We start from the raw sequence: 27,247 nt of genomic DNA, 5'->3' as shown, positions 1-27,247 counted from the left end.
CCAGAATCAAGACGAAGCTTGGCCTTTCTCGATTTTAACATGAAAATTCACCCAGACGTAAAAGAGATACTTGCTCTAGAGGCATTGTCAACATTAGCAGATCTCTAGTAATCAGCACATCCCTCTACGTCTATAACTTTCGTGTGCCTGATATGAAGTTACGTCATTGATCTACATGTGACCAAGAGCGTTGATGCCTTACTGCACAGGCATAAACTCACCTGATCCGATTGCTCTTCTCCGCACGCAAACTTCCGAATTGTTACTCCTCCTCGCGGGCTTTGGTTGCTGCATGAGCTCTATTGGGACACGCATACCTCGGACTGTCCAGATTGACGCCATCTCTTTCTCTCATATTCCTTCCATATCTTGCGATCGGGTCAGGTGTGCCCAGCGCTTTTCCAACAGTGCATCGCCTAGCCTGACCTTGTTCTTCACGCCATGTCCGCCGTCACGTCGTCAGCCATGAATCCCCAGGGCCAGGGGATACGCCAGTCCGCCCGACAGACCCGAACAAACCCTTCTCGAACCTCCAAGACAATCGGCCGGTCATCATTGGGCTTTGGTCGAGGCTGTACAGTCGAGATCCCCTCAACGCCCCCTGTTCCTGCTGGCTTCTACCCTGCCCTCACCCATTTTTCCGACGCGATCACTGCCCTTCCACGCGAATTCCGCCGACACAATTCATTGCTGAAGGAGGTAGACGCTAAAGCATGGGCGCTTGAGGAAAATTTACTTGAGTTGCTGCAGGTCTCTTCAAAGTCGCAACCCGTTCCTCATCCCCCTCACCCGGCGCCTATTGTCGGGGGTGTGATTCGGGACGATGTCTTGCCAAAAGTCAGTAATTAATGTTGTCAAGAAGGTGTTCTGACGAATTCGTATTGATTTTCTCTTTTACCAGGAGCTTTCTCAGCCACCCGAGTCGCCCGAGAGCCAAGACCGCCGCCTCCTCTTCGATCGTGTCCGACAAAGCCTCTCGGATCTCATGATGACCGCTGACGAAAAGAATCATGTCATTTCAAACGCAAACGAAGAGCTGGACCGCCAGATCGTCCGCCTTGACACCGTTTTCCCTTTCATTGCTGGAGAGATAAGCGACGAGGCCCGGCTGGGCAGTTTGACGCACTGGGCCTACTCAAATAAGACTGCTGCAAAGTCTGCGACTAATGACCGACCGCGCCGCGAAGCTGTGAACCACCGACAAGACTTGGCGGCTGTGCTTCACGAGGCCGAAGCCGCGAGTCGCAGTGAGGCAAGACGCGAAGCTGTCCAGGCGCGAAAAATACGTCGCAACAACGTCGATGCGGACTATGAGGAAACCCGTGCCCCTCGCAAGACGAATGCCGCCAAATCCCGAGGAGAAAACGCTGCGGCAGATCAGAATGCCGCAGCCAAGCGCCGAAAGGTGGAACGGCCTGCGGCCATGGAGATGGGTACACCGATGGAGCGTACCGCTAGTGGCGCTGGAAGCCAGCGGGTCTCATCTAAGGATGGTGCGGAGAAGAAACGATCCCGTGCGCCCAATCCCAATGCCGTGGCGGCTCGAAAGAAGTATGTATACCCCCTCAATGCTAATGACGCAAACTGACCTCTCCTCAAGGACCAATGCGACATCCAACGCTGGATCACCTATCCCGGCACCTTCTCCTCTTATCGGAACCTTCAATGCTCCGCGGGGTGCCGCGAGCCCTGGCCCTAACCCAGCTCGACCGCAATCCTCTCGAGCTCAACAAAATGCGGGACAAACCAGCAATTCTCGACAACGGCCCTCATCCTCGGCCTCGAATCGCCTTGGCCAGCCCAATACCTGTACGTTGACTCGACTTGAATACCCTCCGATGTTTGTCTAACACTTTGTCCTAGCCAAACCCTCCGACCCCAGATCCACACCCCGCGACGGCCCCCCTCAAGAACGAAGTCGCCATTCCCGACGGACGAGACTATAACGAAAGCAGCCGAATGTCTGCAGCAACGGGGAATAAACGTGAAGACATGGACGGGCGACCCACAGACCCCCACGAGTCTGAAGCCAGCAAGGGGCGAAACTCCAAGACCTCCACACCTGTCCTCTCCACCTTTACCGAAACGCAGTCTCGCGCACGACCAACGCGGAGTAATGACCCGGCACCCAAGCGTAACGCAAAGAAGCCCGCAATTCCCGCGCCAGTTGTTCCCTCAGACGAAGAGTCCCTCCACGAAGGCGACGACGAAGACGAGGAGGGCGAGCCCCGGTACTGCTACTGTGACCAGGTTAGTTTCGGCGAGATGGTCGCCTGTGATAATGACGCCTGTCCGCGCGAATGGTTCCATCTGTCCTGTGTAGGACTGACCAAACCACCCGGGAAGAACGGTACGTTTCTCTTTTCCCTCGAATATGACTTTCTATACTAACAACAAACAGTGAAATGGTATTGTAACGAATGCAAAGAAAAATATGCGACGGAGTCGCAATGGGCGTTAATTTCTATCTGGCATAGAAACCCCCCTTCATTATGTTTCACACTACCGGATAGATTCAAAGACATATCCCATTACGAATATAAAAACATTACCCCTGCAAGACATAATGCATTGTTCACACTTAGACGGGGGTATATTTACCCCCTGGAACTCTTTCTCTAGAATGCACCGCGCAACCTCTCCATGAGCCCACTACTCTCCTCTCCGGTCCCGCTCCGCCTCTGTCCACCATCAACACCTGTAGAGGCTGCAACCTCGCCCTCCAACCTCCTCCTCAAATCTTCATACCGTTCTCTCTCCGCCCTATTCCCCCCAATTGCAGCACCTCTCCGCTCCCTCTCACCGACCATCCAAGCCGGGACTCGGAACCCCGCGCTCGAAGGCGATAGACCGGGCAGTAACTCCGCGCGCCATGCAACGCCGATAGTCCAGCCCACAGCTGAAGGGAGCAACATAGCAGGGAATTGCGAGAGAGCAAGCTGAGCTGCAACGAGGTAAGTTGTTGATTTGTCGGAAAGGAGAAGAGTCAAACTGCTTGGTTCGGGCTTGGGGGTGTTTGTGTTCTCGTGGGGTGCAGATGAAGATGAAGATGCAGATGCAGATGCAGAGGGAGCTGTGGTGCCGATGCGATAGCGGAATGTGTGGGGGATTGTGGCGTAATACTGAGCTAGAAGGGCGAAGATTGTCGCTGTAGGGCCGGAGGGGAGGTAATTGAGGTGATTGAGGGAGAGGGGTCTAACAACGAGGGCGAGGAGGAGCGGTGGGAGGATAGTTGTATATGGGAGTGTAGTCAAGAGAAATGTCTGGATCATGTCAGTACGCCGTGTTATTGAGCCTGGTGCTGTTTTTTCATGTCATGGAATACCCACAGCCATCTTTCGCTTTCCCCAGGCGCGTTCTACGACTCTCAGGTGGTACACCAACATGGCGGCGAAGAGGGCCTCAGTGGAATTGGAGAAGCCGGCGACTTGCCAGATCAGGCCGCGCCAGACTTGGGCGTAGGGCCAGAAGTGTGGCGAGACATGAATGGAGGCTAGGTGTTTGATATCCAAGAGGGAGAGCGCGATCGATGAGGTGATGGTGTAGATGAGGAGGGACTTGGTGAGCGGGGTATTGGTGAGTCCGGATGTGAGCATTTTGGTCAAGATCGGTTGTGTTGAGCCAGTGATATTAGACAGGAATAGTCGGAGGGCTCATTGAGTTCCTCCGGGGTTTGTTGTTGAAGGTGAGTTTCGGTGAGTGGAGATGTGAAGGAGGCCAGATGGCATGTCGGAGATCCGGGGTACTTTCGGCATGCCGAGTTGATCTATATTAGGAACTACATCGGTGCACAAAGTACATGAGTGTAGATGCAAGGATGAAAAAGACTAGATTGCAAATCACATAGTATCAAAGCACAGCAATTGGTATTGGTGATATTGTACACTTCATGCCCCTAGACGCCCGTCTGTCCTTTTTTTTCTATTTGGCTTCCCTCTCCATTACATAGCCATCGCGGCTGACTCTTTCGCCATCTCCTCCTTCAAAGCTTTGTTATACTTGTCCAAGGCCTGTTGCAAAGCGCGTATCGTAGGGCCAAGCAATTGATTCACGACTTGAGCACCGCCCTCCACATCCAGGTTGACCCGGATTTTTCTTCCCGTCGTTTGATAGACTTCCCGCGCGTGGCTTTTGATTTTTTCGACCTCCAACTGTCGCTCTGCTTCTGCGTCTTTTGCCACGACTTGAATGCGATCCAGTGCACGCTCAAGGGACTCGGAGAGTGATGCGACTTCCCCCGCTCGATCCGGATTGCCCGAAAGGAAGGCTTGCCAGAATTGGTGCAGGAATTCGGTTGACGTCGCATGGGTTAGTGTCAATCGATCGTAGATGGCTACCGAGAGACCGAAAGTGTCCGAGGCCGAGGATTCGCTCATCTGAGTTCGTCGCTCGCGCACCGCCCCTAGGATTTGAGAGAATGCATCATGAAGAGCTGCAGACGATCCAACTGGACGTTGACTGGCGGGTGCGTCTTCCATATCCTCGTCTTCATCATCCTCGGGATCGACAAGCTTCTGTAGCGGAGCCCTGCCGCCGAGCGGAAGATTATGCGCAATCTCTTCGCGGAGCTTCCTCAGAATGAGACCAGGGTCTTGTTGCGCGAATTCCTTGTTTTGACCATCCTCCTGGGCCTGCGAGAAGAAACGGTTTTGATCGCGAATGTTTAATGTGATGCGAGATTGTTCCTCGTCTCCGCAAAGGTCTCGCAACTGAAGCTTCTTATATGCCTCCTCATCCATGCCAATCGGTGCACTAATGTCCCCGTCGGCTGGCGCGACGTTCGCCATGATTTTCTCACTCAGGCTATTCAGCGTGCGAATGATTGGGACCTTGTCCACCCCAGAGGGCCGCATGTCCAGGTCCGGCCGGTTTCCACGGCGCTGACTATGATGGCTTTCGTTGGCCGCCATATCAAGGAAATGCGGGATACTGGCGTCGCGATTTCCATCCGAAGTATCGTCCCGAAGATACTTGTCCAGAACGGCGTCAGTGGCATCCGCTTCGCCAATACGCTCTCCGCGCAGCTTCTTGAACAGCCGACTCTGGAAAAACCGCGACCAGAACTGCTGCTCGCTAAGCTTGGGCACATTTTCATCATACACGCGCTTCACAAGTGGGTGCTGCGTAAATATGAGTTGGATTTGCTCTTTGCTAATATTCAACCTGGTCACATTGTCTTCTACGCGTGGCTTCAGGGAAGACAAAACGTTGTAAGAGCCACGGGTCTGGGTTCGTTCAATCGCGTGCGCTCGTAGGAGGTGAAGCCGAGTAGACCAGAATTGTGACATGAACTGACCGGAGGTCAGCTTCTCGGGTTTTGTTTTCATGGATTCCATGAACATCTTTTGTAGCACAGGGTCTGCTTTCAACAGCGACTGTTGGAGCTCCACGTCGCCTTTAAGGCGATTGTCGTCGTCCCATGGGTTCTTCGTTGAGGCGCCCGATGAGACGGCATTTGCGATAGCCATTGCCGCTGATAGACCTCCTCCGCTACCTCCAGGTGTCGGCGTGCCGGACGGTGTCCCCGCCTTGGCCGCGTTGACTCGGGCGCTGAGTGCATCTTTAATGGCATCAGCCTGCGGGCGTGCGTCTACCCCGGCCGTGAACTGGAAAGTATAGGTGTCCGGTGTACTATTTGGTGGGGCGTCTGCAGCTAATGCAAAAATCTTCAGCATAACCTTGGCGGCCGTGGCAGGCGTCTGTTGTAAATCTAGGCATCACCAGATGGTTAGCACAGTGGCAGCTAGCGTCGGGTCAAAGCAACGGCCATACTGGTGATTTTGGACACATAAATCGTCAAGGCCACACTGTCAGCCGCCGCAGGACTCCAGGTGAGTGATTCCTCATCTTGGCTCAACGTCAAGATGCCGTCCTTCTTCTTGTATGATGCTGCTCCGCTTGGAGGTGCCATCGTCGCGGGTAGAAACAGCTTCCACTGTCCTTGTCGGCGACAATGATCCCACCCATCGGGATGACCAGATATCCCGGGGGCAAGTGAAGCAAAAAAGGACCGGTGCCTTTGAGATGGTGAGCAGCAGGTAACACTGAACGTTTGTCGCCATGAGCCGCAGCTCTTCTGGAAAGTGTCACGTGATAGATAGCCTGAGTGAAGTACCCAGCATATTCCACTTACGGTTTGGATATTCGTTTTAGATTTAAGAACTGAATACATAGAATTGATCTACATGCGAGAAATACATGCGAGAAAAGGCACTTAAAACTACGTATTGTATGAGTAGAGTGATGCGGAAACGCCGTTAATGAAGTCGACGCCAGATGCAAAAACTTGAAACGCACAAACACTGAAGAGATCCTGAATGCTATACAACACAAAAGAAGACGCAAAGAGAGCACGAACCCGAAGCGAGGAGCCAGAATGCCGAAATTCGTAAGCCATATTGCGCGCCGCCATGCATAGACCGGATATCATCATATCATAATCATCAAAAGCAAAAAGTCCACCTAAAGACGTAAGTGCAGCGAAACGTAGTAGACAAGGGTATTTGCACCAAAAATAAGTAGGGAAATGAAAAGCCAGAATAAGTTTCTTTTTCAAGCAAGATCGAGAAGATCGAGAAAGCAACCGTCGCAAGAAAGAGATCATTTCTTGAACATGTAGTGGCCGTAGATGCCACCAACGTCGCCAATGGCCATGGGGATCTTGCGCATGCCCCACCATCTGGCGCCCATCTTCCAGGAGCGAGAGCCATCGTCGATAGGCTCATTAGGAACAGACCACCGATCACGGACGTACCAGCCACGGCGACCGAGCTCCCGCACGGTCCAACCCACCGAGACTCGCTGGGTCTTCGCTCGCTCGCGAAGCGGGTTGATGATCCTATCAACAAATTCGACAACTTGCAGCGGGTAACTCTGGTCAGACAAGAGGGAACAGGTGTTTGTGTTGAAGATGGACGCGATGGTCATTGAAGAAACCTTGGTCAGGTCGAGGTAGCAGAGAGTGCTCGGGGGTAGACTTTCCTCAGCACCGGACTCAGTCTGGCGAGTGCGAGCAAAGAACGAGTTCACATCAGCCACAGAAATATCAGCCGAGGCCAGACTCAGTTCCTCCAAGTGCTTGGTCAGGGGGACGAGCAAAGGAGCATGGTCGGAAGTGACTTTGGCACCTCCTAAGTTCAGAGAGCGCAGAGTCCGAGGAAGCCGGGGTAGCAGCGCTGTCACGTCATCCTCTTCCAGTAGGCGGAAGCGGGTAGGGTCCGTCATGAGGTTGAGGAACACCAGGGAGTCACGGACTGCGGGGTGGGTGGTCAAAAACTCCACCAGGGCAGACGGACGAAGTCGGGTGCATCGGGAAACACTCAGATGTGTGATACGAGCCGTTTCAGGGATGGCAAACAGAGCAGAGTCATTGACCTGGGTATGAGTTAGGTCTAGGTGCGTCAGGTTGGTCAGACGCGACAGAAGTGTATCGAAGAGGGGTGCCGGGATGGTGCTGCATTCGTGGAACGACAGGCGTTGCAGGTTGGGCATGCTCATGGGCAACGGCGGTCCGCCAGTAAGAGCCTCAGTAATCTTCTGGGAGAAAGCCTGGGTGGCGCAGCCACAGAAATCTAGAGCACGAAGGTTCGGCAAATCCATGAATAATTTCCGAAGGATGTCTACGCTGAAATCCCCCTCGAGGTGCTCTTGCAACAGACATTCCTTCAGATTAGGCAATAGATCCAGGCACTGCATCAGAGTGCGCGAAGTGAGGTTCTGAATCTCGGCGTTCATCTGCCTCGAGCGACTAAAACCGACGTTGGTAAAGTGCGAGAAATCCAGGCGGCGCACCAGGGTGCCTAGCGCAGGATACTGCGACATATGATTAAGAGCCTTCGCGAAGACGCCGGAATGCGGGAAGGTCATGTTCCTGTATAACACACTCAAGGTCGCCGCGTGCAACGTGCGTGAGGCAAGCAGGCACGAGATCAGGTCGACATTGCGCGGGGTATAGCCATTGGGTGGGACATCCAGGGCCAGGAGCGAGATGATTTGATCTAGACGGCGGGTCAGTACACAAGCCGAGTGAATTGCGCGAGAGCATGTCTTACCAAGGACCTCGGGCGGAAGTTGCTCAAGGGCGGATGTGCCGGGAGGAGGCGATGGTGGTAGTTCCTGTTCCACGACAGGAGGAACCTGAGGCGCCTTCAGTTCTCTCCCGGAATCGGTAGTTTCCCACGCCCAACCTTTAGCCTGGAGACTACCCAACCCACGTAGATCCCCAAAACTACGACTCAGTCCTCTTCCCCCCTAGCCGAATCTGCTTCCATCCAAGAAATCCACCACAGGGACAACAAAAGTCCGGAGTCTGCTGCATCTCTGGGAGGTCCAGTTTGCGCGGTTCCTTCTGGGAGGGCGTGTGCTGCTGGGTGTCCACGAATGACTGCGCAATGCCTGAACGACAGAAAGACCTCGTCAGCCATCACTAGAAAAAAAAAAGAAAGTGAACGTACGTACCGTCGACGTCTTCTTTGATAGAACCAAAGGATGGACGCCTCGAGCTGGAACCGTCGGGAGTGCCACACGAGGATGGCGATGAGTCGCGCGAGTGCTGATCGCCACAGCAGTTGGTATTGAAGCGAGGCACCATGGGCTTCTTCCCAGAGGAAGGAGGAGAAACGGCGGCCATTGTGTATACGAGATGGAGCGGGCCCTCTATAAAGGGCACGCGGTCCTTTTCTCTTTTTTTTCTTGGAGAAATCGGGAGGTGTCCTCTGGAGTCGGGTGGAAACACAAGAAGATTTTTCAAGAAATTCTGGTGAGTAATAGGCAGCTTCCCCGGATTCCACAAAAGCCAAAAGAACAAAAAGAGTTTCCGGTCAATAATCAGAATCGGGATTGGAAGGGCAACGGCGAAATTAGGGCTGTTAAAAATGGGCGCTGAGGGGCGGGGAAGGAAAAAAAATGGTGAAGCTGTTAGTCACGGAAAAGGCCGACCCAGTGCGCTGGCTTAGCGGCAAATAACGTGGTTTTCCCCGATCGCCTGTCCGTTGGAAAGTCTTAGCTTAAGTTCAGAAGAATGAAGGATATAATAAGAGGGGGCTGATGGCGAAAAACGGTGGCGGCTACTTCATTTTAGTTAATGTACCTAAAAAGTACCGGGGGCGAGTCATCGGCCAGACTCGGCTTAGATCGTCCCTAGTTGAAGAAGCTACCCCTGCATGGCCCCCGATTTGCTTTTTGTTTGTCCTATTTCTATTCTCTATATCTTGATTCATTTGTTTAACCTGACCTTCTCCTTGTGTAACATGGCGTCACCGGGAAGTCAGATCTCCGATGATCCGTGTCGTTCTCTCCGATGCAAGAAGGGAATCGCATTATTGTCTCCGTTTCGAGGCAATATCTATGACATAACTTAAACCGCCGTTCTGGGCAAAGCGTGTCCGGTGGGTTGGGTCGTGTCCCCGAGCCGGACCAAGCACCGGGTCAGCTGCTTTACGCCTCAAGGTTACCTTGTGTCCTATAGTTGCCAGCTGTTCAAAGTTCCCGGCATGTACCCCAGGATGCGTGCGATGAGTTCTTGTTACCTAACTCCTACTAACTGTCCTCGTCGATTCGCCAGGCCGGCCGATCCATGCGGGGGATACGCGCGCCATTACCTAATGGAATGTCAGGTGACCTTCTATACTCCTTCCCCCCTCCTTACACTAGTGAGCGACGGGTCCGGCTCACCGACATTATGTCCGTGACTTGACTGATGAGACAAGTCCAATCTTGAGTAGCCAAGATATAGTACATTCGCGACTGTCGACTGTCGGCCGGATTTGTATTGGCGCGGTGATTTCCAGTTGTGTTGTAGTCCGGGTTATTACGCACTCCGATCTTGGGAAATATTGACCCATTACGACGTCGTTCGACTCTGGGAAACAGCAGGGTTGGCAAAGGCTTGATTTGTATACCCTGTACTCCCGCCCCCGGCACTTAATTGTCGAGATCGAGCTGCCGGATGACGCTATCTCCGCGGAGAGCCTTCCTTCGTCTATCGGAGGTTGATGCAATCCCTAAGAAATGTGAGATACACTGCTAATGCGGGGTGGGTCTTTGTGATCGTCTCGGTCCACAGGGATCTCCGTAGATAACGACCGAACGGCATTATTGCATCTAGGCCCATTCGCTAGTTTGTTACGGTCTACTGAGGTATCTACCTCGTTTTTGAGATGTACCTTTGATTGGTCCCTTTACACATGCCCCTTGACTTCATGGTGAGCTGCTTATTTAGCTGAATAACTTATTCGGTTCATCCTTCTTGGCTGAATCTTTGTCTTGGCAGCTACCGCCACTTCGTAGTCGGTCTGCAGGATGTAGGCGGTGGCTTGGGGAGTACTCACTTGTGAATAAACTCACCTTGACTATGGGCTTACGGTTCGTTGCCAAACCAATTTGAAGATTCATGTCTCATAAACTCGACTTGGGCCGACTGGTGGCTGTCAAATTCACTATACACAAAACTCCCACCCTTTGAATCTCAGAGTGTTTCACTTCCATGGTGACTTCCATGGTGGATGACTTTACACTTTGATCAAGCTATCTAAGGAAGACTTATGCCCGACACCTCCGTGTGACCGGACATCTTTCCCAACAGGATACAAAAGGTCTAATCGATCGAACATACACCAACACGGATTTCCGGGCATGTGTTTCAACGAACCTTGGATCCTTTCTTTTACTGCTCTCACTCCTCGAAAATACCATAACTCAGTTCATATAATTTGAGCGATCTACACTTCATCCTCACTGTTTCTTCTATTCAAGGATAGGCGCCCACGACCCAATCAGCTTTCATCAAATCCATCAAAAACTCTTCGACGCCCTCTTCATCCAATTCATAATCTTTCGGCAACTCATCCGAACACTTTTTATTTTCATTCTCTTTCAGAAAAGACCCTATCCCAGTTCATTATCAATTGACAAGACTGGCAAAGATGAGCAGTTTCAATGCGGTGCAAGATGCGCCGAAAACGGCCATTCGCAAAACCTGGCGTCAGCAGAAACCCCGGACCAAGAGACTTCAGAATTACTTCAATCAGCTCCTATCTCAATCTCACGAGCTTGAGACTGAGTTTGAAAAGGAGAAGGAAGAATATGCAGCGGAAAAAGAAAGCGAAATTCAACTTCTGAAATCAGAGAATAAAAACTTATCAGATCAGCTTGCCACGGAACGGTGTGTACATAAACCCCACAAATTCGGTGTTTTCCAGCTAAAACAGCCTCAAGATGTGAAAGAGACGAAGTGGTCAAGGAGAACAATGACATGATCCGATCATACTATCGTCTCGCTGATGAGAAGCTGAAGTTGCAGAAAAAATTTGATTCAATTCAAGCCGAGAACTCAGCTCTGCGAACCGAGAAAGATGCGCGTCTGAAACAACTCAGCGACTACGAGTCCGAGTTGGATGATGCCTGGGCCAGCATGAGCTATGCGTATCTGCGTGTGAAGGTAAGTCATTTTTTCAAATGGAGTTTGATCTGCACTCTATACTTACGAGGTCCCTTCTGTCCTAGAACGTCAAGGGAGCTGCCTCGTCGTTGATCTATCAAGATGCTCATCGAAAGTTGAATGGCTCTTATAAGAAATAATGAAAGTGGGCGAAGGGCTGCGATGAAATCCCTGGAAAGGAATGAATTATTAATATTTATCCTACCGTGAGGCATGAGGTATTCGAAAGTACCCTAGATCGTGGTTTCGTGTTCACCGTTGCTGCTTAGCTACGGTAGGCTAATGATCTGACCATGAGGTAACGAAAAAAAATTCAAATCATCGAGAAATTGAAGATTTAGTGAGTACCCAGAGATAGACATCTACAAATGACTTTCGAGCTCGAGACCCTCCAAAGCTCACAAAGAAGGGTCTCGTTGTCGCAGACCCATACCGGAGGACAATTATTTAAATTTAGATATGTGGAACAGCATATGGACTTCATGGCCTCGTTAAACCTTTCTGCATCCTTGTGATTCCTCGCCGAATCTTGTGCTTTCATCGTGTAATCTCAGTAGTCAACAACCGCCCAGCTTTACATGTGCAACTTTCTGTCTGGATAATTTTGTATTCCAACAGCCCTCGAATCTGCCAATACCTTAATATTTCAACGATTTCGCCGTATTCCTTTTTACAGCCATTATCTTTGGAAGTCCTTTCGTTCAAAGCCTTCATCTTCTTTCCCAACTCACACAAACAAATTGACGCTTACTTGGTCCTCCGGTTGAGAATTATAGAACAATCAAATCCTCGTCCAAAGCTTTTGATTCAAACTTTAAATTCTTCCCCTCACCAGGTTCGAGCCCATCTTAACCCTTATTTTACACAGGGACCTTAAATGAAGCTAACAAAGTCAATATGGTAAACCCCAGAGACAAGAAGCGTATACAAATACCTAAGGCCCAGGAGAGCGGCTTGACAATGAGGACTCTTTTAACATTAGATACTGAATGAATAGTAAGCTTTTCTTGTGACCAACTAGGACTAAGGTCTAAAGTGGATGATTCCGAGTGGCTCAAAATGTGATTTTCAGAAATATTTCTCATCTGGAAGTGATCGTGGCCCTCTACACGCTGAAAGGGGCCATCGCGCGGTTAATGATGCAGCACATTAGCTTGTCAGAGGAGAATCCAACTGATCGTTTCTTGAGATTCGTCATTTCCAGGACATAAAGAAGAAAATGACCCTTGGGCATCTCCGTGAGTCGGTTGCTCGCCACTTCCCAAGCCAAGACTTACCGGGATTCTGGTACAATGGACTATGCAGGAACCGGTACCATGTGACTGAATGCAAGCATCAAAGACAAGATGATCCGACAGGTCACATGGAGAAAGACCATGTAATGTCACGCGATCGAGCGTCCAGCCGTTGCTACCCGCGGCCACGGAGAAGGCGGATACTTTGCCACTCGCGTGTGCAAGGCCTTGCATTCTCCGGCTTTTTGATGCGGGTGTGCCTAGGCAGGTAATTATGCCAAGAGTTCAATTGTGCACGAAATAATTTGTATTGGTTTTAAGTGAAGAATAATATCCAAGAATGATAATTATGTGAACAAATGTTCACAACAAAGGCATGTTTGGCCAGAAGAGAAGAACACGGTCTAGCTGTTTCAAAGAAATGTAAAGCGTAGATTATTCCGATCTGCCTGAAAAAGAAGAAAAAATGAGCCGAGGAGGATATCAAAAGCTTAGCCCGGAAGGCCCCCATTATTCAACCAGGAAATCCATGGGGGACATGCATCATAGAACAAGACAAAAGACCTAGCACTGGAATAAAAACGCAGAAACTCCCATAGGATCACGGATCGGAGGCTCATAAATCATGATCTTGGTTGATTTACTCAACCGCCGAGGTACTATCGGCATCGAGAACAGGGTTGACCTTAGGATTCCATTCGAATTTGAAGTCCTGACCGATTTCTTTGCGAACGACTGCCTTGACGGCGTCCAAAACGTGGTCATACACTCCGAAGTTGGCAGGGTTGTTTGCATCATTCTCGCCCTCTTTGCCTTGGAAGACACCTGTACGAACCAGGCAAGTGTTCCAGCCGTACATGTTGCCGCCAACGATGTCAGACTGAGGGTTATCACCAATCATGTAGACATTCTTGGGCAGACGATTCTCGTTGTGGATTTCTTCCATCCAGTTTTTGAGAACTTCGTCAGCATAAGTGTAAGTGGCGCGCTCAGGCTTGCCATACACAATACGCTCAAGCTCGACGCCGGTGGCGGCCTTGTATTGGGCTTCAATAGCGATACGGAAGGCACCTTGAGTTAGACGCGAGGGGCCCTTATGGGCGGTCGCGAAGACAAAGTCACCCTGGGAGAAATAGATTGGGATGCGGCTGTTCTCCGGGTCCTCGGCACGGGTCAGGAGCTTGCCGTTATCTGAGAGGAGCAAGTCAAGGATAATTTGGAAATCGGTCGCATAGTCGCGAGAGTCGGCAAAGACCAGAATGGCATCAAACTTCATCTTGGAGAAGTCGCGCGGCTTAGCACCGGCACGATCCTCCTCGGTGAAAGTGCCCCATGGGGAGATAGTGGGATCCCATGCCTGGATATCCTTGGGATGCACGACGTGCTTGAAGCCATAAGTCTCAGCAACTTCACGAACCTTGTATCCTTCGCCTCCACAGACGAGAACAGTCTCATAGTATTCTGCCAATGCTTGCATGGGAGTGTGTGACTGAATGAATTGCTGGGTGGAGATGGGGACCTCTAGCTGCTCTGAAAGTTGCTTGCAGCGAGCTTCCTCGGTTTTACCACCACCATTGGTAAGCAGCACATAGGGGATCTTGATCCCCAGCTCGTTGTCCCCGTTGAGCATCTTCAACGCCTGTTTGGCTTCCTCAATAGGCTCTAACCCGTGAGCCAGCACACCATCAATGTCAAAGGCGAAAGCCATGTTCTTCGCAGCCTCAACCTTCTCCTTTGACATATCCTGCACCTGGGAGGCCAGAAGATCTTGGGACAAAGCGGGTCGCTTGGATCTCAGATGCGAAGTGCGCGGTGAGCGCGGGATAGGTAGGGAAGTACCAAAAGAGTTGCGTGAGCTACGACGCTCCTTCATAGAGGGCGACAAACTCAGGTTGTGCATAAGAGCAGCAGCATCACTGATAGAGCTACCAGTCACGGGAACTTCCACAATCTTTCCAGCATCGCCCGGGATAAGCATACCGCTGGCAGTACGGGACATGCCCGGGCGAGTAGGCTGCTGAGGGGCATGGCTGGCAGTGCGAGAGACACCCGGACGAGGATTTTCGGGGCGAGAGACATCCTCAGGAGTCAGTTCTGCCAGGCGAGTCATTGTGTAAAAGTGTGCGTGAGAAAAAGAGATAGAAAGGGTTTACACAAGTCCAAAGTATTCGTAAGATAAGGAGATCGCCAGCGATGTACATCCGCGTCTAGTGGAGAGAAGAACAGTGGGGATGAGGATGAATCGCAGTGGGGATCTGGAGAAATAAAAGAGGGGATGCTTCAATAAATAAATAGGAGAAGGACAGGAGCCTTGAGGACAGTGGAGTATGCGTATATGCCTCAGCGCACATCGGGCTCAATTGGACTAAACAAGAAAGTAGTATCTTGTCCCTTTTTTTTTTGCATTGGGAGAGAGGGGAAAGGCCCCACTCAACGGTAAGCATCACAGCGCCATTCCTAGGAATTCTCGTCATGGAATTGGCGAGGTTCTCTAAGACTGTGGCTAGAAGGAGAGGGAGTGCTCTGCCACATGGGTGTTGGGGAGGGGTTCCCGGTACCTGAGTCGTAGCATAATAACAGGCCTAATTCCGAGTACCCTGTACAAGGAGTGATCATCTCCGGTGGCCGACTCAATCAGGGGTGAATGATTGGTCTGATAGGAACCATATTACGGACCAATATGGGCCATATGGACCGGACTGAAGCATTGAGGGTGGACGAGTGGGCCGGAAAAAGGGCCCCTTCACCCGAAACGGACTCATTATTGGTGATGCGGGCCTGGTCTGCCCGTGGACCGGCATAAAATCGATGGAGCCGATGACGATCGAGTGGGTCAAACGCTCGGAGCTGTTTCGAGATGCCCGTGATGTCATCACCGCGGTTTGAAAATTACAGAAAATTTTAGAAGTGCTCAGGGGATCTCAAAGGAGACCAATGATTGAGATGGTCATGGAATAGATCGGCACCAGGATGTTCATGGTTAGGTACGAGATGGTAGACAAAGAGCCGATCGTCTTCGGCAGTCTTGTACTGTAGTCTGGGAATAGTAAGCTGCCCTTTTACCCCTCCACCCCACTCGTCAACAGCGTCATCGCTTTAAGAATTGCTTGACCCCCACCCACTTCTTCCTTCTTTTCTTCTTCTTCTTCTTATTCTATTTCTTGCCCTTCCTCCTTTCTTCTCCTCTGCATACTTTCAAATTTATCGTCCGTCATGTCTAACGCAAAGACTTTCACTTTGAACAACGGCGTCAAGATCCCCGCTGTCGGCTTCGGCACCTTCGCCAGCGAGGGCTCCAAGGGCGAGACCTACAATGCCGTCATGTGCGCTTTGCGGACCGGCTACCGTCACCTTGACTGTGCCTGGTACTACTTGAACGAGGACGAGGTCGGTGATGGCATCCGCGATTTCCTGAAGGAGAACCCTTCAGTGAAGCGTGAGGACATCTTCGTCTGCACCAAGGTGTGGAACCACCTGCACCGCTACGACGATGTTCAGTGGTCCATCAACGATTCTCTCAAGCGCCTGAAGCTCGATTATGTTGACCTCTTCCTGGTCCACTGGCCCATTGCCGCCGAGAAGGACGGCCAGGAGAAGCCCAAGATTGGCCCCGATGGCAAGGTATATACTTCGGCGATCTTAGAGTATGCATCTGGACTAAAGCTAACAAACTCTGCAGTACGTCATCCTGAAGGACCTCACTGAGAACCACGAGACCACATGGCGCGCGATGGAGAAGCTGTACGAGGAAGGCAAGGCCAGGGCCATCGGTGTCTCCAACTGGACTATCCCCCAGCTTGAAGCGATGGCCAAGTTTGCCAAGGTGCAGCCTGCAGTCAACCAGATCGAGATTCACCCCTTCCTGCCCAACACCGAGTTGGTCAACTACTGCTTCTCCAAGAACATCATGCCGGAAGCCTACTCGCCTTTGGGCTCCCAGAACCAGGTCCCCACCACCGGTGAGCGTGTGTCCGACAACAAGACTTTGAACGAGATCGCCGAGAAGGGCGGCAACACCCTTGCCCAGGTCCTGATTGCTTGGGGCCTGCGCCGCGGCTACGTCGTTCTCCCCAAGTCCTCCAACCCCAAGCGCATCGAGTCCAACTTCCAGAGCATCGAGCTGTCCGATGCCGATTTCGAGGCTGTGAACAAGGTCGCCGAGGGCCGTCACTTCCGCTTTGTCAACATGAAGGATACCTTCGGCTACGACGTCTGGCCCGAGGAGACCGCCAAGAACATGTCTGCTTAAATACATCTTAAAAGCGAAGATACCTAGTGTACCCATTCGGGATTACGAAGAATGACATTATATCCGTGACTACGAGCGCGGATCACACACACACTTAATTGTCCCCGTAGACTCTCTCCACCGAAATCCGAGAGTGATGAATAATGCTACACACCGGCGACATCCCCGCCGGGCTCCACGCCCAATTCCACATCAATTTCCGGCATTTTATGAGAGTGACCCGCTCGGAGTTCATGTCTTGTACCCAAAAATTGTAATCTATTATCGATCATGTCTTGCTTTTTTTTTTTTTATTTTTGCAAAATCCAAATTATCCAATTCCCAAAGCGGGCGCCCTTAACACGGTCAAAGCAACCCAGAAAATAAACACCGATAGCGGGGTTCAGTCTCCCGCCTCCGAACCCAATTTCGGCTTTTCACTCCTTAGGAGACACGCATTCCACAGCGTTACACCGTAGCCAGCCGCGTCTGGCCCTCGAGAAGAAGAGAATTTTACAACGTTCGAGCAAAGAGGTTACACTACGAGAGAGACACACACAGCCCATGATCCAATACGGAGGCATTCAAGAACAGTATGGAGCAGAGTGCTCCGACTATATGCATCATGTCATCCTCCCACCCCTGCGCCACGGCTGTGCCAATCCCGGTCTTTAGCGCCGCAAGCATTGACTCTTGGAGGCCGGGTGAAGCCGGAGGTGGGATGATATAGAACACCGAGTGACCGGATGGGGATTGGTGCGTGCGGGTCGAGGGGGGGTCGCGCTCTGACATTCACCTAGCGATTGTACATGGTACTCTCGCGTGAGTGGTTTTGAGCATGCTGGGAGAGGTACTGGTACTGAGGTATTGAGTCACTGGAGACGATAGACGCTAGCACTATACTATATTGCTAGTGTGCTCGTGTGAGACATACAATTGGGTCTGAACCCAGACTAGGTTGCCATTGTAGTCATAGTCACTCTAGTGACTGTCGGAAATTCAATTCGGATCTTGAAAGCGCAAGTATCCCGAGCTCTTCATCTCGGGAATATACTGGGGACCAAGCTCAGACGAATGTGCAGGGGCCTTGTCATGATACTTTTGGTAAAGATGGGTGGTCACATAACCTCATTTCCCTTCCAAGTGGCCAGCTAGTAGCAAGGTACTCCTCTCCTTCTAAACTTTGATCCCGACCAATTTCAGACTCGCGAGCGGTAGGAGTCCGCATACTCATGCAAGCGAGTTACTCCACTTCCCCATCAATCTCGGAGACAGTGCCGGGCAATTTGAGGGGGTGGGGATCCTCGTTAACACCCCACGGAATATAATGGGCTAGCCACTTGAAGAGCAACTGTATCACTCTTCAAAACACCAATTGAGCGGATAGGGAGGTAGAAAAGACCGGGGTGCAGTAGCAGCGGCACAGACGTCACCCCGCATGAACAAGTGCATAGGGAGGAGTCTAGACTGCGGCTACGGCGTTGATCGTCAAAGCCACGAGAAGAATTTCCAATGCATTTTGAAATCAACAGTAACAAAGCTCAAGCAAAACAAACAACAATGGTATCTTGAAAATCACAAAACTAAACTCCATTGTGCATGGAATGAGGCATCAAAATGCTCATGTATACAAAACAACACCAACCAGAAGGGTGTCTCTATAGGATCAGTTTCTCACTCGGACCCGCCGGGGTGTGCATCCCGCACTAGACTGGAGCATGCTCTTCCGCTTAGGCTCTTCGTTGCAAATGTTTGTGCTGCGCGTGGGAATGCTACTGGCTGCTCCTTTTGCGACAGGGGCAGGAAGCAGCGAAGAGCTGGGACTCTTGGGAACAAGCTTGCGACGAGCCTGAGGGGGGGTGGATGGCGCATCTGTGGGCGCCGTGGCGCTCGACGGCTTGCTGATGCGACCTCTGCCGGTCTTTACAGGTGTGCCAGAGACACCAGTTGAGTCGCCCATGCGCCGCACCCGTCGAGAACGTGGGGCTGCAGCTGGCACGGCAGTAGGGGTGGTCGAGGAACTCTCGGATTCCACGCTGGCAGCCTCATGGCTTAGCTTCTGCATCTGCGCCCGGCTGCGGCGGTCACTGACCGATGCTGTCTTCTCTGTGGGCTTGGCTTCAGATCGGATGGAAGCGTCGTCGACGTCACTCTTGCAGCTGCTGCTATCCTCTTCCTCCAGCTCCGTGGTCGGGTTGTAATCTTCAAACTCCACGAGGCGATCGTCGTTCCAGCTGACATTCTTGGATGCCGTTCGACGGCCAGAGATCTTGCGATCCGATCGGACTTGCTCTAGAGCCGATTCTTCATGTTCTTGCTCGGCCATAGCCTGGAGTACATACTTGGGCATCACAGAGTCACCCCGATTGTGGCGAGTGTTCTTCTTCGTAGCCAGGGCCAGTTGCTGGGCCTCAGTCCGCTGCAGAAAAACAAATTCGGTGCCCTTTGCCCGGCGAAGTGCGATAGTGTTGCGCACAGCCGCTGGATTAGCTGCGGGAGCTTTGACACGAGTGCTCCGTCGGCATGCAGGGCTTGCAGGGGCGGGCTCATCATGTTGAATTTCCTTGCTGACTGCAACTTCCTGCGCACCATCGAAAGTGATGGCATCGCTCTTGATCGGTGAGGCCTGAGTTTTGACTGGCGAGGGAGAGTTTGCGTCCAAATCCTCTAGAACTCGACGGGATCGTGGAGTGAGCGCTTCCTCTGGTGACTCGTCGGCGCTGGAGGATGTCTCAGTAGTTCCCTCTTGGGAATCCACGAGGGCCGCCTTAGCCGCACGCTTAGCCTTGGCTTTGGAGAGGAAGTCGTTCAAAAGGTCCGCGTCCTCTCCATCTAATGAGCTCCGGAGCGCTGATCGGACCAGCGTTCTCTCCTGCTTCTGGGTCAGGACTCGCACCACCTTCGTAGGTGTGGGCGCTATGTTGTGCTCGGTTTCCTCCACTACAGTGTTGATAAGCTCGTTGTGTTCTTGTTCTGTAGATTGATGGACTGCACTTCCGATGGGCGTGGCTTCGGAGATTGAGGTGTTGATGTCAAATGGCTGCATAGCATCCTGGAAGATTGCTGCCATAACAGGGCTTCGTGATTGACCGAGCGGCGGGGGCGACGAGGTCATCGCCAGATCGCCTTCAACGTCGCAAGGGCCATTGTTTTCATTGCACTGGCTGTCGGCGTTGCCAGGACCCGTATTCTGACTCAGAGCCAAAGTCGGCTTGTGTTGCGAACTCTCGTCGAAAATGCTAAAAGGCGCATCGGGCAATTTGCCTGTAATGCGCTGTTAGCGACAACTATAGACCCGTGTGAGACCAAACTCACGTCGCTTGCGCATGTCCCCTTCCCACTTGGTTTCGAGAAAAAGAGTGTCCGCTCTGCTGGATACCAGTGTCTTTCCGGTCATCGGCGCCGTCAGAGGCAACACGAAGTCGCTTGACGCCGCGCGCAAATGCGGTATCCTTGGACGGGTTGATGGATGTGTTGGTGAATGAGTTAAGAGCGGTTTGAAACGCATTTTGCTCCAGCGCGCTCGATTGCTGAAGCGACTGCATGTTGGAAAAAGATGCGTGGAAACGTTTCCAGAGTTTCTTCGACTTAATTCCACCCTGGAATGGGGTCGCTGGTTTGCGCTCCCAGAGACGGGGCAAAGCCTTGATGGCCTTGATGGGGGTAAACCTGAAGGTGTTTTCTTGTTCGGGGTCGTTTAGGCCACTACAGCAAGAGTCGCGCATAAGCACTTATTGTTAGCCAGGTGAAATAGACGAAATTCGGATTTTCGTGATTGCATCAAGGTGTGGGTACAATCGGCCACGAGGGGTAATCAAGGAGAGATAACAGCCCCTAGGACAGGGAGGGCATGCGATTGTGTCCTCGGGACGTAATATGAAGAAATCAAGAGACCAAAAGGAAAAGGAAATCACCCACCATGGCTGTGCGTGGGACTGAGCATGATCGGAATCCATTGTTGACGCGTGTGGAATGTGTCAAAATACCAGCGGAATCCGGCGGTCGGTACAGCGCAAATGGATAATTGAGACGATGTTGAACTATAAAAATGGCAGCCTTAGAACCTTGAAATTGGCGATAGGTTTGGCGATAGGAACCGAGCTGCAAAATGTAAAAGTGCAAGATGCGACCGGGCACGATGTTTTGATGAGGGTAAATGTCAATATCACGACACTTGTGTTGGCGAGACCCGCCCGTTACCCCGTCAACCGGCTCCTCCACGGACTAACGGTCTTAGGGGCTCTGTATATCATAGAACGATAGCTCTACTATGGCGGTGAGGACAGCACCAAAGACACTTCAATGGTCTCTCTCATATGAGATCGCGGAGTGTATGGCTTTGATCCTAGCCCAGGATCTGGTTTTACGTTCTGCTGTGCTTATGTGAAACATGAGAAATATATAACATAGTCGCAAGCAAAAAGAGAAGAAAAGTGACAACAGTCGAAATTAGATATGGCAGCATCTTCAGATGAAGAAAGTTTTGAGAAAGTTGGTATAGTTATTACTGGGCTTTAGGTCGATTCGTTGATAGGAATCACAGGTGGCCTAAGAAAACGTCATAGGCTCAAAAATCCGAACAAGCCTTGTCGAGACGTGCAGCAGAGCCAAGTCTGAACCCACCTGGAGAGTATTTTTATTCGCTTACCGGTTCATCAGTCCCTGAACTTGGGGCTCTATTTCTTTCCTTCAGTTTCTTCATTCTCTCAGGTCGCGATCGGCCGACGTGAACATCTCCGCATGGGTGTCTTGAGATACAAGCAGTTGAGTTGAGATATTGCCGGGCCGAGATATACCATGACGGAATTCGTAGACAATTTCAAAGTAAAGAAATTTGTAAGAGAGACCACTGGATTTGAATTCACTGATCGAGACCAATCAATATCTCATGTTACCAAGGGAGATTGAGTAAGATTAAATTTGTCCAACCCAATTAAATAACCTTCAATGAGAAGAAGAAATATACTCCAAATCAGGAAAAGAATACAGACAGTTTATATACGCTACCGTGAGTCATGATCCCAGGAAACGAACTGAGAGATGTTTCAAAAGAGAAGTAGGGGCCGCCCAAAAAGATCGCGAAAAGGAGTAGGAACCAAATGTCTTGACACCCAAAGATATTATCTTCCCAGCCAGCCGGTGACTAGATCCTTCGCTACAGATAGTGATCTTCATCTACCCGTTCTTCCTCGGAACAATGTCACATAGGCAGCTTTTTGATCGTCTCGAGTAGCAAACCAGCTACTGCCTTCATTCCCACGAGTTTGGGATGAAGCATCGGTCCGTCCGACCCGTCAAATCGTCCAACCCAAGGCTCCTCGCTACCAAGTGCATGTCTCAGGCTGTACTCGTTGACTGGTACCCTCTGACACCACTCACTCCTGCTTTCTGCTACATCACAATAGGCTCTTGACATTGCAGATGCGACCCCGAGATAATGTTCCACTCTTTCTTGATTAAAGGGGATATCATGACCCGGCCGCGTGTCGGGTCCCAGGACAGCAAGGTATTCGACAAGGAACACGCGAGCTCCCAGGGCTCGTTCGTGTATAGCATCGACGACCCCGGCTAGTCTTCCAGCTAGTGCGTCTGGAGATAACGCGCCGGTGTTTGGCACCGGTGATTCGACGCCCAGCGCAGCACATGCATCCGAGATCTGGCCACCGATGTAATTAATGTCGTTGCCACCAGCAGTGATGGTCACGATATCCGCATCTTCGGGCAGATTGGAGAGTTGGGTGGGGAATAATCCACCGGTGAATGGGTTAATCTGTTGGGTGATTGTAATGTCGAGAAGAGTTGAGCCTGAGACAGTCAGGTCGGTGAGCTCAGCGTCTAGATGCTGGGCCAAGATGTGAGGGTAATTCTGCCCTGATCGCCCGGCCCCGAGGGGTGGAATTTCTGGGGGAATGCCTGGACCTGAGGCAAAAGAACTTCCCAGACTCGCAATCTTAAGCTGCTTCAATTTTGTATTCATGATTGTTAAAAGAAGTGCAGGAAAGAAATTCGTAGCCAGGATTTTGAAGAACCCTTGCCGTGGTGCTTATTGTAATGCCGAGAATGATTGGGTTCTATCTCTAGAGAGGCCAAGATTCTTGGCACGTGGGCAACTTTGATGCCGATTGCCCAGCCTTCAATTACCAACTTCAAAGTATTTGCTGGACTTCCGAGACACAGACTCTTGACAATGTGCTTGAGAAAACGATTGAAGAGTTTTTTTTTTTTGATATGGTCCCTGGCGCTATTCTGAGGCGACATACAAACCTTCTCGAAGTTATCATCACCCAGCTGTCGTGTGCGAAGCTACCAGTAGTATATGATGAGGTAGGGAAATGGTAGAATAGATGTATACGCTGTGCAGCCTTGAATTTAACCATTTACACCTAATAAGCACCATTTTTCAGGCATGGTAAGGTTGGCTTTCAAACTAATACTTCATCAAACGCTTTACTGCTACTCGAAAAGGTGCGCAGTACTGCTGAGTGTCTCGAGGGTAAGAAATACTTATCGGCCTTGACAAAAGACGATACCAAGAAGGTTTTGTGGTGCTAACTTCTTGGTTACACAAAGTGCTTAGTCCACTTGCATTGTACCGAAAGTAATAGAAGTGCATTTATGAACAGATTGTGGTACATCTGGCGGTTCTCAAGGTATCTACAACCGATGGTTTCGTAGAACGAAGTTCTCGACCGTGACCGTGACTGAGTTCACCTGCCAGCCAAATACTCATGTTATAAGGGTAGCGTTCCTAGCTGATTCACGATACTACAAGAACCGATTTAATTACCTAAAAACTATCGAAGCTCGCAGCATGAGTGTTAGCGGTTTGTTTGTCATTCCACGGCGGCATGATTACTCAACAATGTAATCACACCGAAGGCGTTACCAGTCGCGTCCCGCCCGTGCGAGGGAATTCTTCAGCATCCATCTGAAAAGTACAAAGGCAAGAAACGTCAACTTCTAACCTGGTATAGGATCCGTTACTTCCGGTCGCTTGCTCTATAAGCGTCGCCAGCTCAGCCTGGGCCTCGGGTTGACGTATACTGCTGCGCTACCAGATGGGTCTTCAGTGAACCACACAGTGTATCTGATCTTTGGAGCCCTTTGCCGATAAATTGAACTGTGCGAACCTTGAGTGATCTTATTCCTTACATCCACACGGTGCATACTTTCGTGACAATCATTTCTTCCTCTATTACATCACCCAACTTGCGCTCTCGAATCAAGGCAAAGATGACTGATGGACCAGTGCAAGAGATGATGGCGCGCAATCGGTAATTATCTCATGGCATATCAAATTCTGCATTTATCCTTACTGGTAGCTTGCAGCAAGTTTTCTCAAGATTACAAAGCCCCGCCTGGATTGATGCAAATGGTCTCTATAATGAAAGCTTCTGGGACGGGCGTGGTGGTACTATGCTGTTCAGACCCTCGTCTAAATCCTTACCAGATATTGGGCATCGATTCAACGTTGAGTAAGTTCCCGTCCTGAATCGCTTTTCCTGGCTTGCTCCTATCATGAGAGTTATCAATTTACGTTCTCAAAGACAACGATAGTCCTAACTGACACCGAATTAACAGAAGCGACCATGGTGCGAAATGCTGGTGGCAGAGCTTTCGACGCTATTCGAACCCTGTCGGTCTTGCAGACTATAGGCGATCCAGGCACTATTGTTGTCATGCATCACACAGGTCCGTTGCTCTCAGATACCCGAAGTTGATTCACGATCCTTGATGTTGGATGATACAGAAATTGACAAATTACAGACTGTGGCTTGACCCATTTCCATGACGCCGACATCAAAAAGGCGCTACTAGATATCGCGCCGCACGAGCAGGGGTTGATTGAGGCTTCTGACTTTGGAGAAATTACTGGCAGGTTCGTATCATATCCCAATCTCTTGTGCTTTGGAGTTGACCATTATTCAGCATCGAGGATAGTGTGCGAGAAGATATTGCCATTCTCAAGGCTTCTCCATTGATAAAAAAGAGTGTCAAGTTCATTGGTCTTAAATACGATATCAATACTGGGCTCTTGACAGAGCTTCCAGAAAACAAGGTACTTTGATTCTGTGAACGTGGCCCGCCCAATTGATTATCAAAGTGATCTACCGTATAAATTATCTCATCCTTTTCAACAGAGCCTGAATTACTCTTGTGGTTTTGGAATTCTTTTCTACTTGTGAATCAAAACAATAATTTCAATCGTTCAGAGGCAGGTCACAGTGTGACTGCAAATTCAAGTGCAGTTAAACGTTTCATCCTGCAATTCATTATTGGAACACTCATTTTTCACTAATCCCGGAGATATCCTACTAGTCTTCAATATCTAGATGGAGAACGTGTATCCTGATACTTCCCAATGGAAAAATCTGCCCTTGAGCTTTAATAACCTGTCTTGCGCATACTCTAAAACTGGACGGGAAAGCGGGTTTTAAATACACCTTGGCTATTGATAACGTCCATTTTGACGACTATATAGAATATTGTAGCTGGGCATGTACATGCCATATATATGATTCCAATAAAGCATACAAACATCATCTCAAAGTCAATGTGCCCAAAAGCCTAAGGAAGGACGGGCTAGGATATTCACCAGTCCACGGTTCAAGACCCATAAGATGCGACACAGCTATGCGCGCAGTATCCACGCCGTAACCCGTGTCGACACAAGTACGCCCCGGGATTTCCACAAAGGATCCAACAAGACCAAGATTAGAGATAGACCTCGGAATAATACGTGGGCGGTCAGTAGTGGATCGAGTGAGTAAGGTTGAGCTCATTCGCGGCATTGCTCGTGGAATGGTAATGGACTGCTGTTGAACTTCTGTGGCCATCTCGCCAGGAAGCTCCAAATGATAAACAACCTCAGCCAAGATTTGTGCTCCACAACAATACAGCATTGAGTGGTTGACGCAATCTCCTTTTCGATCAGGAAATCGCCCAAAGCCCCAAAGAACGCGTACATGGGGCGGCTGTTGGGTGAATACCGGCTGGGCAGGGGTGCAAAGGCATAGTCCCCAGCTACTGTCCTTCATTAAAAAGATGGCGCCCGCTTCTGACTTGCATTTCGAAAGCGAGTTGAGGTACTCGAAGAATTCAAGATTCTCTGTTGTGATGGTGAATGACTCAATCATGGACTCGGACTTCCGTGTGCAGAATGCGTACGGATTACCCATGTCTGGATACTTGTTTCCTGCCTCTAGCCATAGTGACCAATTCTCGTCGAGATGATCGCTTGGTTGTACTGAGCGCCAAGCTGGCGGTAGGTAATTGGTTCCGACTGCTGATCCCGACACGGTCGATCCTAGACTTGCAATAAGAATGTCATCAGGACCTAAGTTGATCTTCAAATCCAGCCCGTCCTGCGAAATGGACATGCCAATGATGGTTCGGACACGATCTTTCCTCGCGCCTGTTTCCACATTTGTCACTTTGGTGTTAAATTGGAAATCGACGCCCTGACCTTGGAGATAAAAGTAGATTGGAAGGTAAATAGAGTCCCATTGATAGTAGCCGGTGATGTCCAGGCAGGTCAGGATACTCAAGCTGCTAAAGTCGGATAGATATTGCCTGACAGCACGTCTGAACTCAGTAGCACTATGCCAGGGCTGAAAGCCGAACCTGCAGTGCTTCAAGTTAATCATGGAACTGTTCAATGGACCTAGTGGATATTCACTGTATGGACCAAGTCTCCCAGAAGGTACTCTCGAAGAATTTTTCTCTGAAGAATTCCCGAATTTGTTTCTTTTGTAGATGACTTTCATGCTTGAGCAGAAGCCGTATCAAGCTAAATCGGTCCTTTAAACCTAGACTAAGCCGTTTGGTGGGCAAATGCTTGAAAGACCCATCTTGGCGACTGACGAAGCAGGTGCCATAATGGCTGCTCAGAGAGAGTCGTTTCCCAGCCTGTTCGTGGATATCATCCAGGAAAGATCGCCCTTCTGACCTTGCTGATGGGATCACATCAAGAAGCTCCTCCAAGCCAAGACCGACAGGAACGGGTAGACACCCCGCGAATTGATCGTATCCAGTCGAGAAGCTTCCTTCGCGATGCAAAAGATCATCCAAGGATATGTGCTCATCAAGAACGTGCACATTCGACGGGCGTAACATGGCATCCTTGATCAAATACACTGCCGCTGCCAAGGACGCGGTTCCGCTTCCGAGAATCCAGGCCTCGGCCGTTACAGAAGGCCGCCGATCATATCGTAGAGTCTTCTTCATGGCGACCGCGAAGAGGTCGCGCGAGTGTGCATAAGCTCGACCTTTGAGGATGACGGCTGTGAAGGGAGAGCTCAAAAGTCTATCGAAGGGACAAATATACTTGTAGTGGTTGACATTCAC

At 50.5% G+C, this 27,247-nt stretch overlaps 11 protein-coding genes across 11 annotated transcripts; 4 read left to right on the top strand and 7 right to left on the bottom strand.

The window, feature by feature from the left end:
- Positions 1–441: 441 nt before the first annotated feature.
- N7477_008466 (putative PHD finger domain protein (Ing1)) lies at positions 442–2,391 on the top strand (the record flags this gene model as incomplete). The annotated part of the gene is made up of 4 exons (XM_056970129.1): positions 442–837; positions 902–1,551; positions 1,601–1,809; positions 1,883–2,391. The coding sequence occupies 4 exons, from the start codon at positions 442–444 to the stop codon at positions 2,389–2,391; spliced, it is 1,764 nt and encodes a 587-aa protein (XP_056820161.1).
- Positions 2,392–2,618: 227 nt separating this feature from the next.
- Positions 2,619–3,596, bottom strand: dscB (the record flags this gene model as incomplete). The annotated part of the gene is made up of 2 exons (XM_056970128.1): positions 2,619–3,263; positions 3,330–3,596. The coding sequence occupies 2 exons, from the start codon at positions 3,594–3,596 to the stop codon at positions 2,619–2,621; spliced, it is 912 nt and encodes a 303-aa protein (XP_056820160.1).
- Positions 3,597–3,941: 345 nt separating this feature from the next.
- Positions 3,942–5,911, bottom strand: N7477_008464 (TFIIH subunit TFB1 family protein; the record flags this gene model as incomplete). The annotated part of the gene is made up of 2 exons (XM_056970127.1): positions 3,942–5,710; positions 5,773–5,911. 2 exons carry the CDS (start codon positions 5,909–5,911, stop codon positions 3,942–3,944), a joined length of 1,908 nt encoding a protein of 635 aa, XP_056820159.1.
- Positions 5,912–6,600: 689 nt separating this feature from the next.
- On the bottom strand, positions 6,601–8,629 carry N7477_008463 (Leucine Rich Repeat domain protein; the record flags this gene model as incomplete). The annotated part of the gene is made up of 4 exons (XM_056970126.1): positions 6,601–7,997; positions 8,052–8,186; positions 8,296–8,394; positions 8,458–8,629. 4 exons carry the CDS (start codon positions 8,627–8,629, stop codon positions 6,601–6,603), a joined length of 1,803 nt encoding a protein of 600 aa, XP_056820158.1.
- A 2,293-nt stretch (positions 8,630–10,922) lies between these two features.
- N7477_008462 (uncharacterized protein) lies at positions 10,923–11,577 on the top strand (the record flags this gene model as incomplete). The annotated part of the gene is made up of 3 exons (XM_056970125.1): positions 10,923–11,161; positions 11,215–11,437; positions 11,503–11,577. The coding sequence occupies 3 exons, from the start codon at positions 10,923–10,925 to the stop codon at positions 11,575–11,577; spliced, it is 537 nt and encodes a 178-aa protein (XP_056820157.1).
- A 1,735-nt stretch (positions 11,578–13,312) lies between these two features.
- On the bottom strand, positions 13,313–14,782 carry N7477_008461 (phosphatidyl synthase; the record flags this gene model as incomplete). Its single annotated transcript, XM_056970124.1, has 1 exon — positions 13,313–14,782. One exon carries the CDS (start codon positions 14,780–14,782, stop codon positions 13,313–13,315), a length of 1,470 nt encoding a protein of 489 aa, XP_056820156.1.
- A 1,103-nt stretch (positions 14,783–15,885) lies between these two features.
- On the top strand, positions 15,886–16,921 carry gldB (putative glycerol dehydrogenase (GldB); the record flags this gene model as incomplete). Its single annotated transcript, XM_056970123.1, has 2 exons — positions 15,886–16,293; positions 16,352–16,921. The coding sequence occupies 2 exons, from the start codon at positions 15,886–15,888 to the stop codon at positions 16,919–16,921; spliced, it is 978 nt and encodes a 325-aa protein (XP_056820155.1).
- Positions 16,922–18,566: 1,645 nt separating this feature from the next.
- On the bottom strand, positions 18,567–20,856 carry N7477_008459 (uncharacterized protein; the record flags this gene model as incomplete). The annotated part of the gene is made up of 3 exons (XM_056970122.1): positions 18,567–20,164; positions 20,280–20,605; positions 20,819–20,856. 3 exons carry the CDS (start codon positions 20,854–20,856, stop codon positions 18,567–18,569), a joined length of 1,962 nt encoding a protein of 653 aa, XP_056820154.1.
- Positions 20,857–22,100: 1,244 nt separating this feature from the next.
- On the bottom strand, positions 22,101–22,877 carry N7477_008458 (SGNH/GDSL hydrolase family protein; the record flags this gene model as incomplete). The annotated part of the gene is made up of 1 exon (XM_056970121.1): positions 22,101–22,877. One exon carries the CDS (start codon positions 22,875–22,877, stop codon positions 22,101–22,103), a length of 777 nt encoding a protein of 258 aa, XP_056820153.1.
- A 1,256-nt stretch (positions 22,878–24,133) lies between these two features.
- Positions 24,134–24,968, top strand: N7477_008457 (carbonic anhydrase; the record flags this gene model as incomplete). The annotated part of the gene is made up of 5 exons (XM_056970120.1): positions 24,134–24,174; positions 24,230–24,375; positions 24,482–24,592; positions 24,668–24,779; positions 24,830–24,968. The coding sequence occupies 5 exons, from the start codon at positions 24,134–24,136 to the stop codon at positions 24,966–24,968; spliced, it is 549 nt and encodes a 182-aa protein (XP_056820152.1).
- A 472-nt stretch (positions 24,969–25,440) lies between these two features.
- N7477_008456 (oleate hydratase) lies at positions 25,441–27,127 on the bottom strand (the record flags this gene model as incomplete). Its single annotated transcript, XM_056970119.1, has 2 exons — positions 25,441–26,524; positions 26,580–27,127. 2 exons carry the CDS (start codon positions 27,125–27,127, stop codon positions 25,441–25,443), a joined length of 1,632 nt encoding a protein of 543 aa, XP_056820151.1.
- Positions 27,128–27,247: the final 120 nt, after the last annotated feature.

The sequence above is a fragment of the Penicillium maclennaniae genome, assembly GCF_028827695.1.
Source record: "Penicillium maclennaniae strain IBT 15551 chromosome Unknown utg000007l:1.0-4884863.0:1.0-4888362.0, whole genome shotgun sequence".
Taxonomy (NCBI): domain Eukaryota; kingdom Fungi; phylum Ascomycota; class Eurotiomycetes; order Eurotiales; family Aspergillaceae; genus Penicillium; species Penicillium maclennaniae.
The sequence above is the reverse complement of the archived record's forward strand: the minus strand, read 5'-3'. Positions and strand labels throughout refer to the sequence as shown.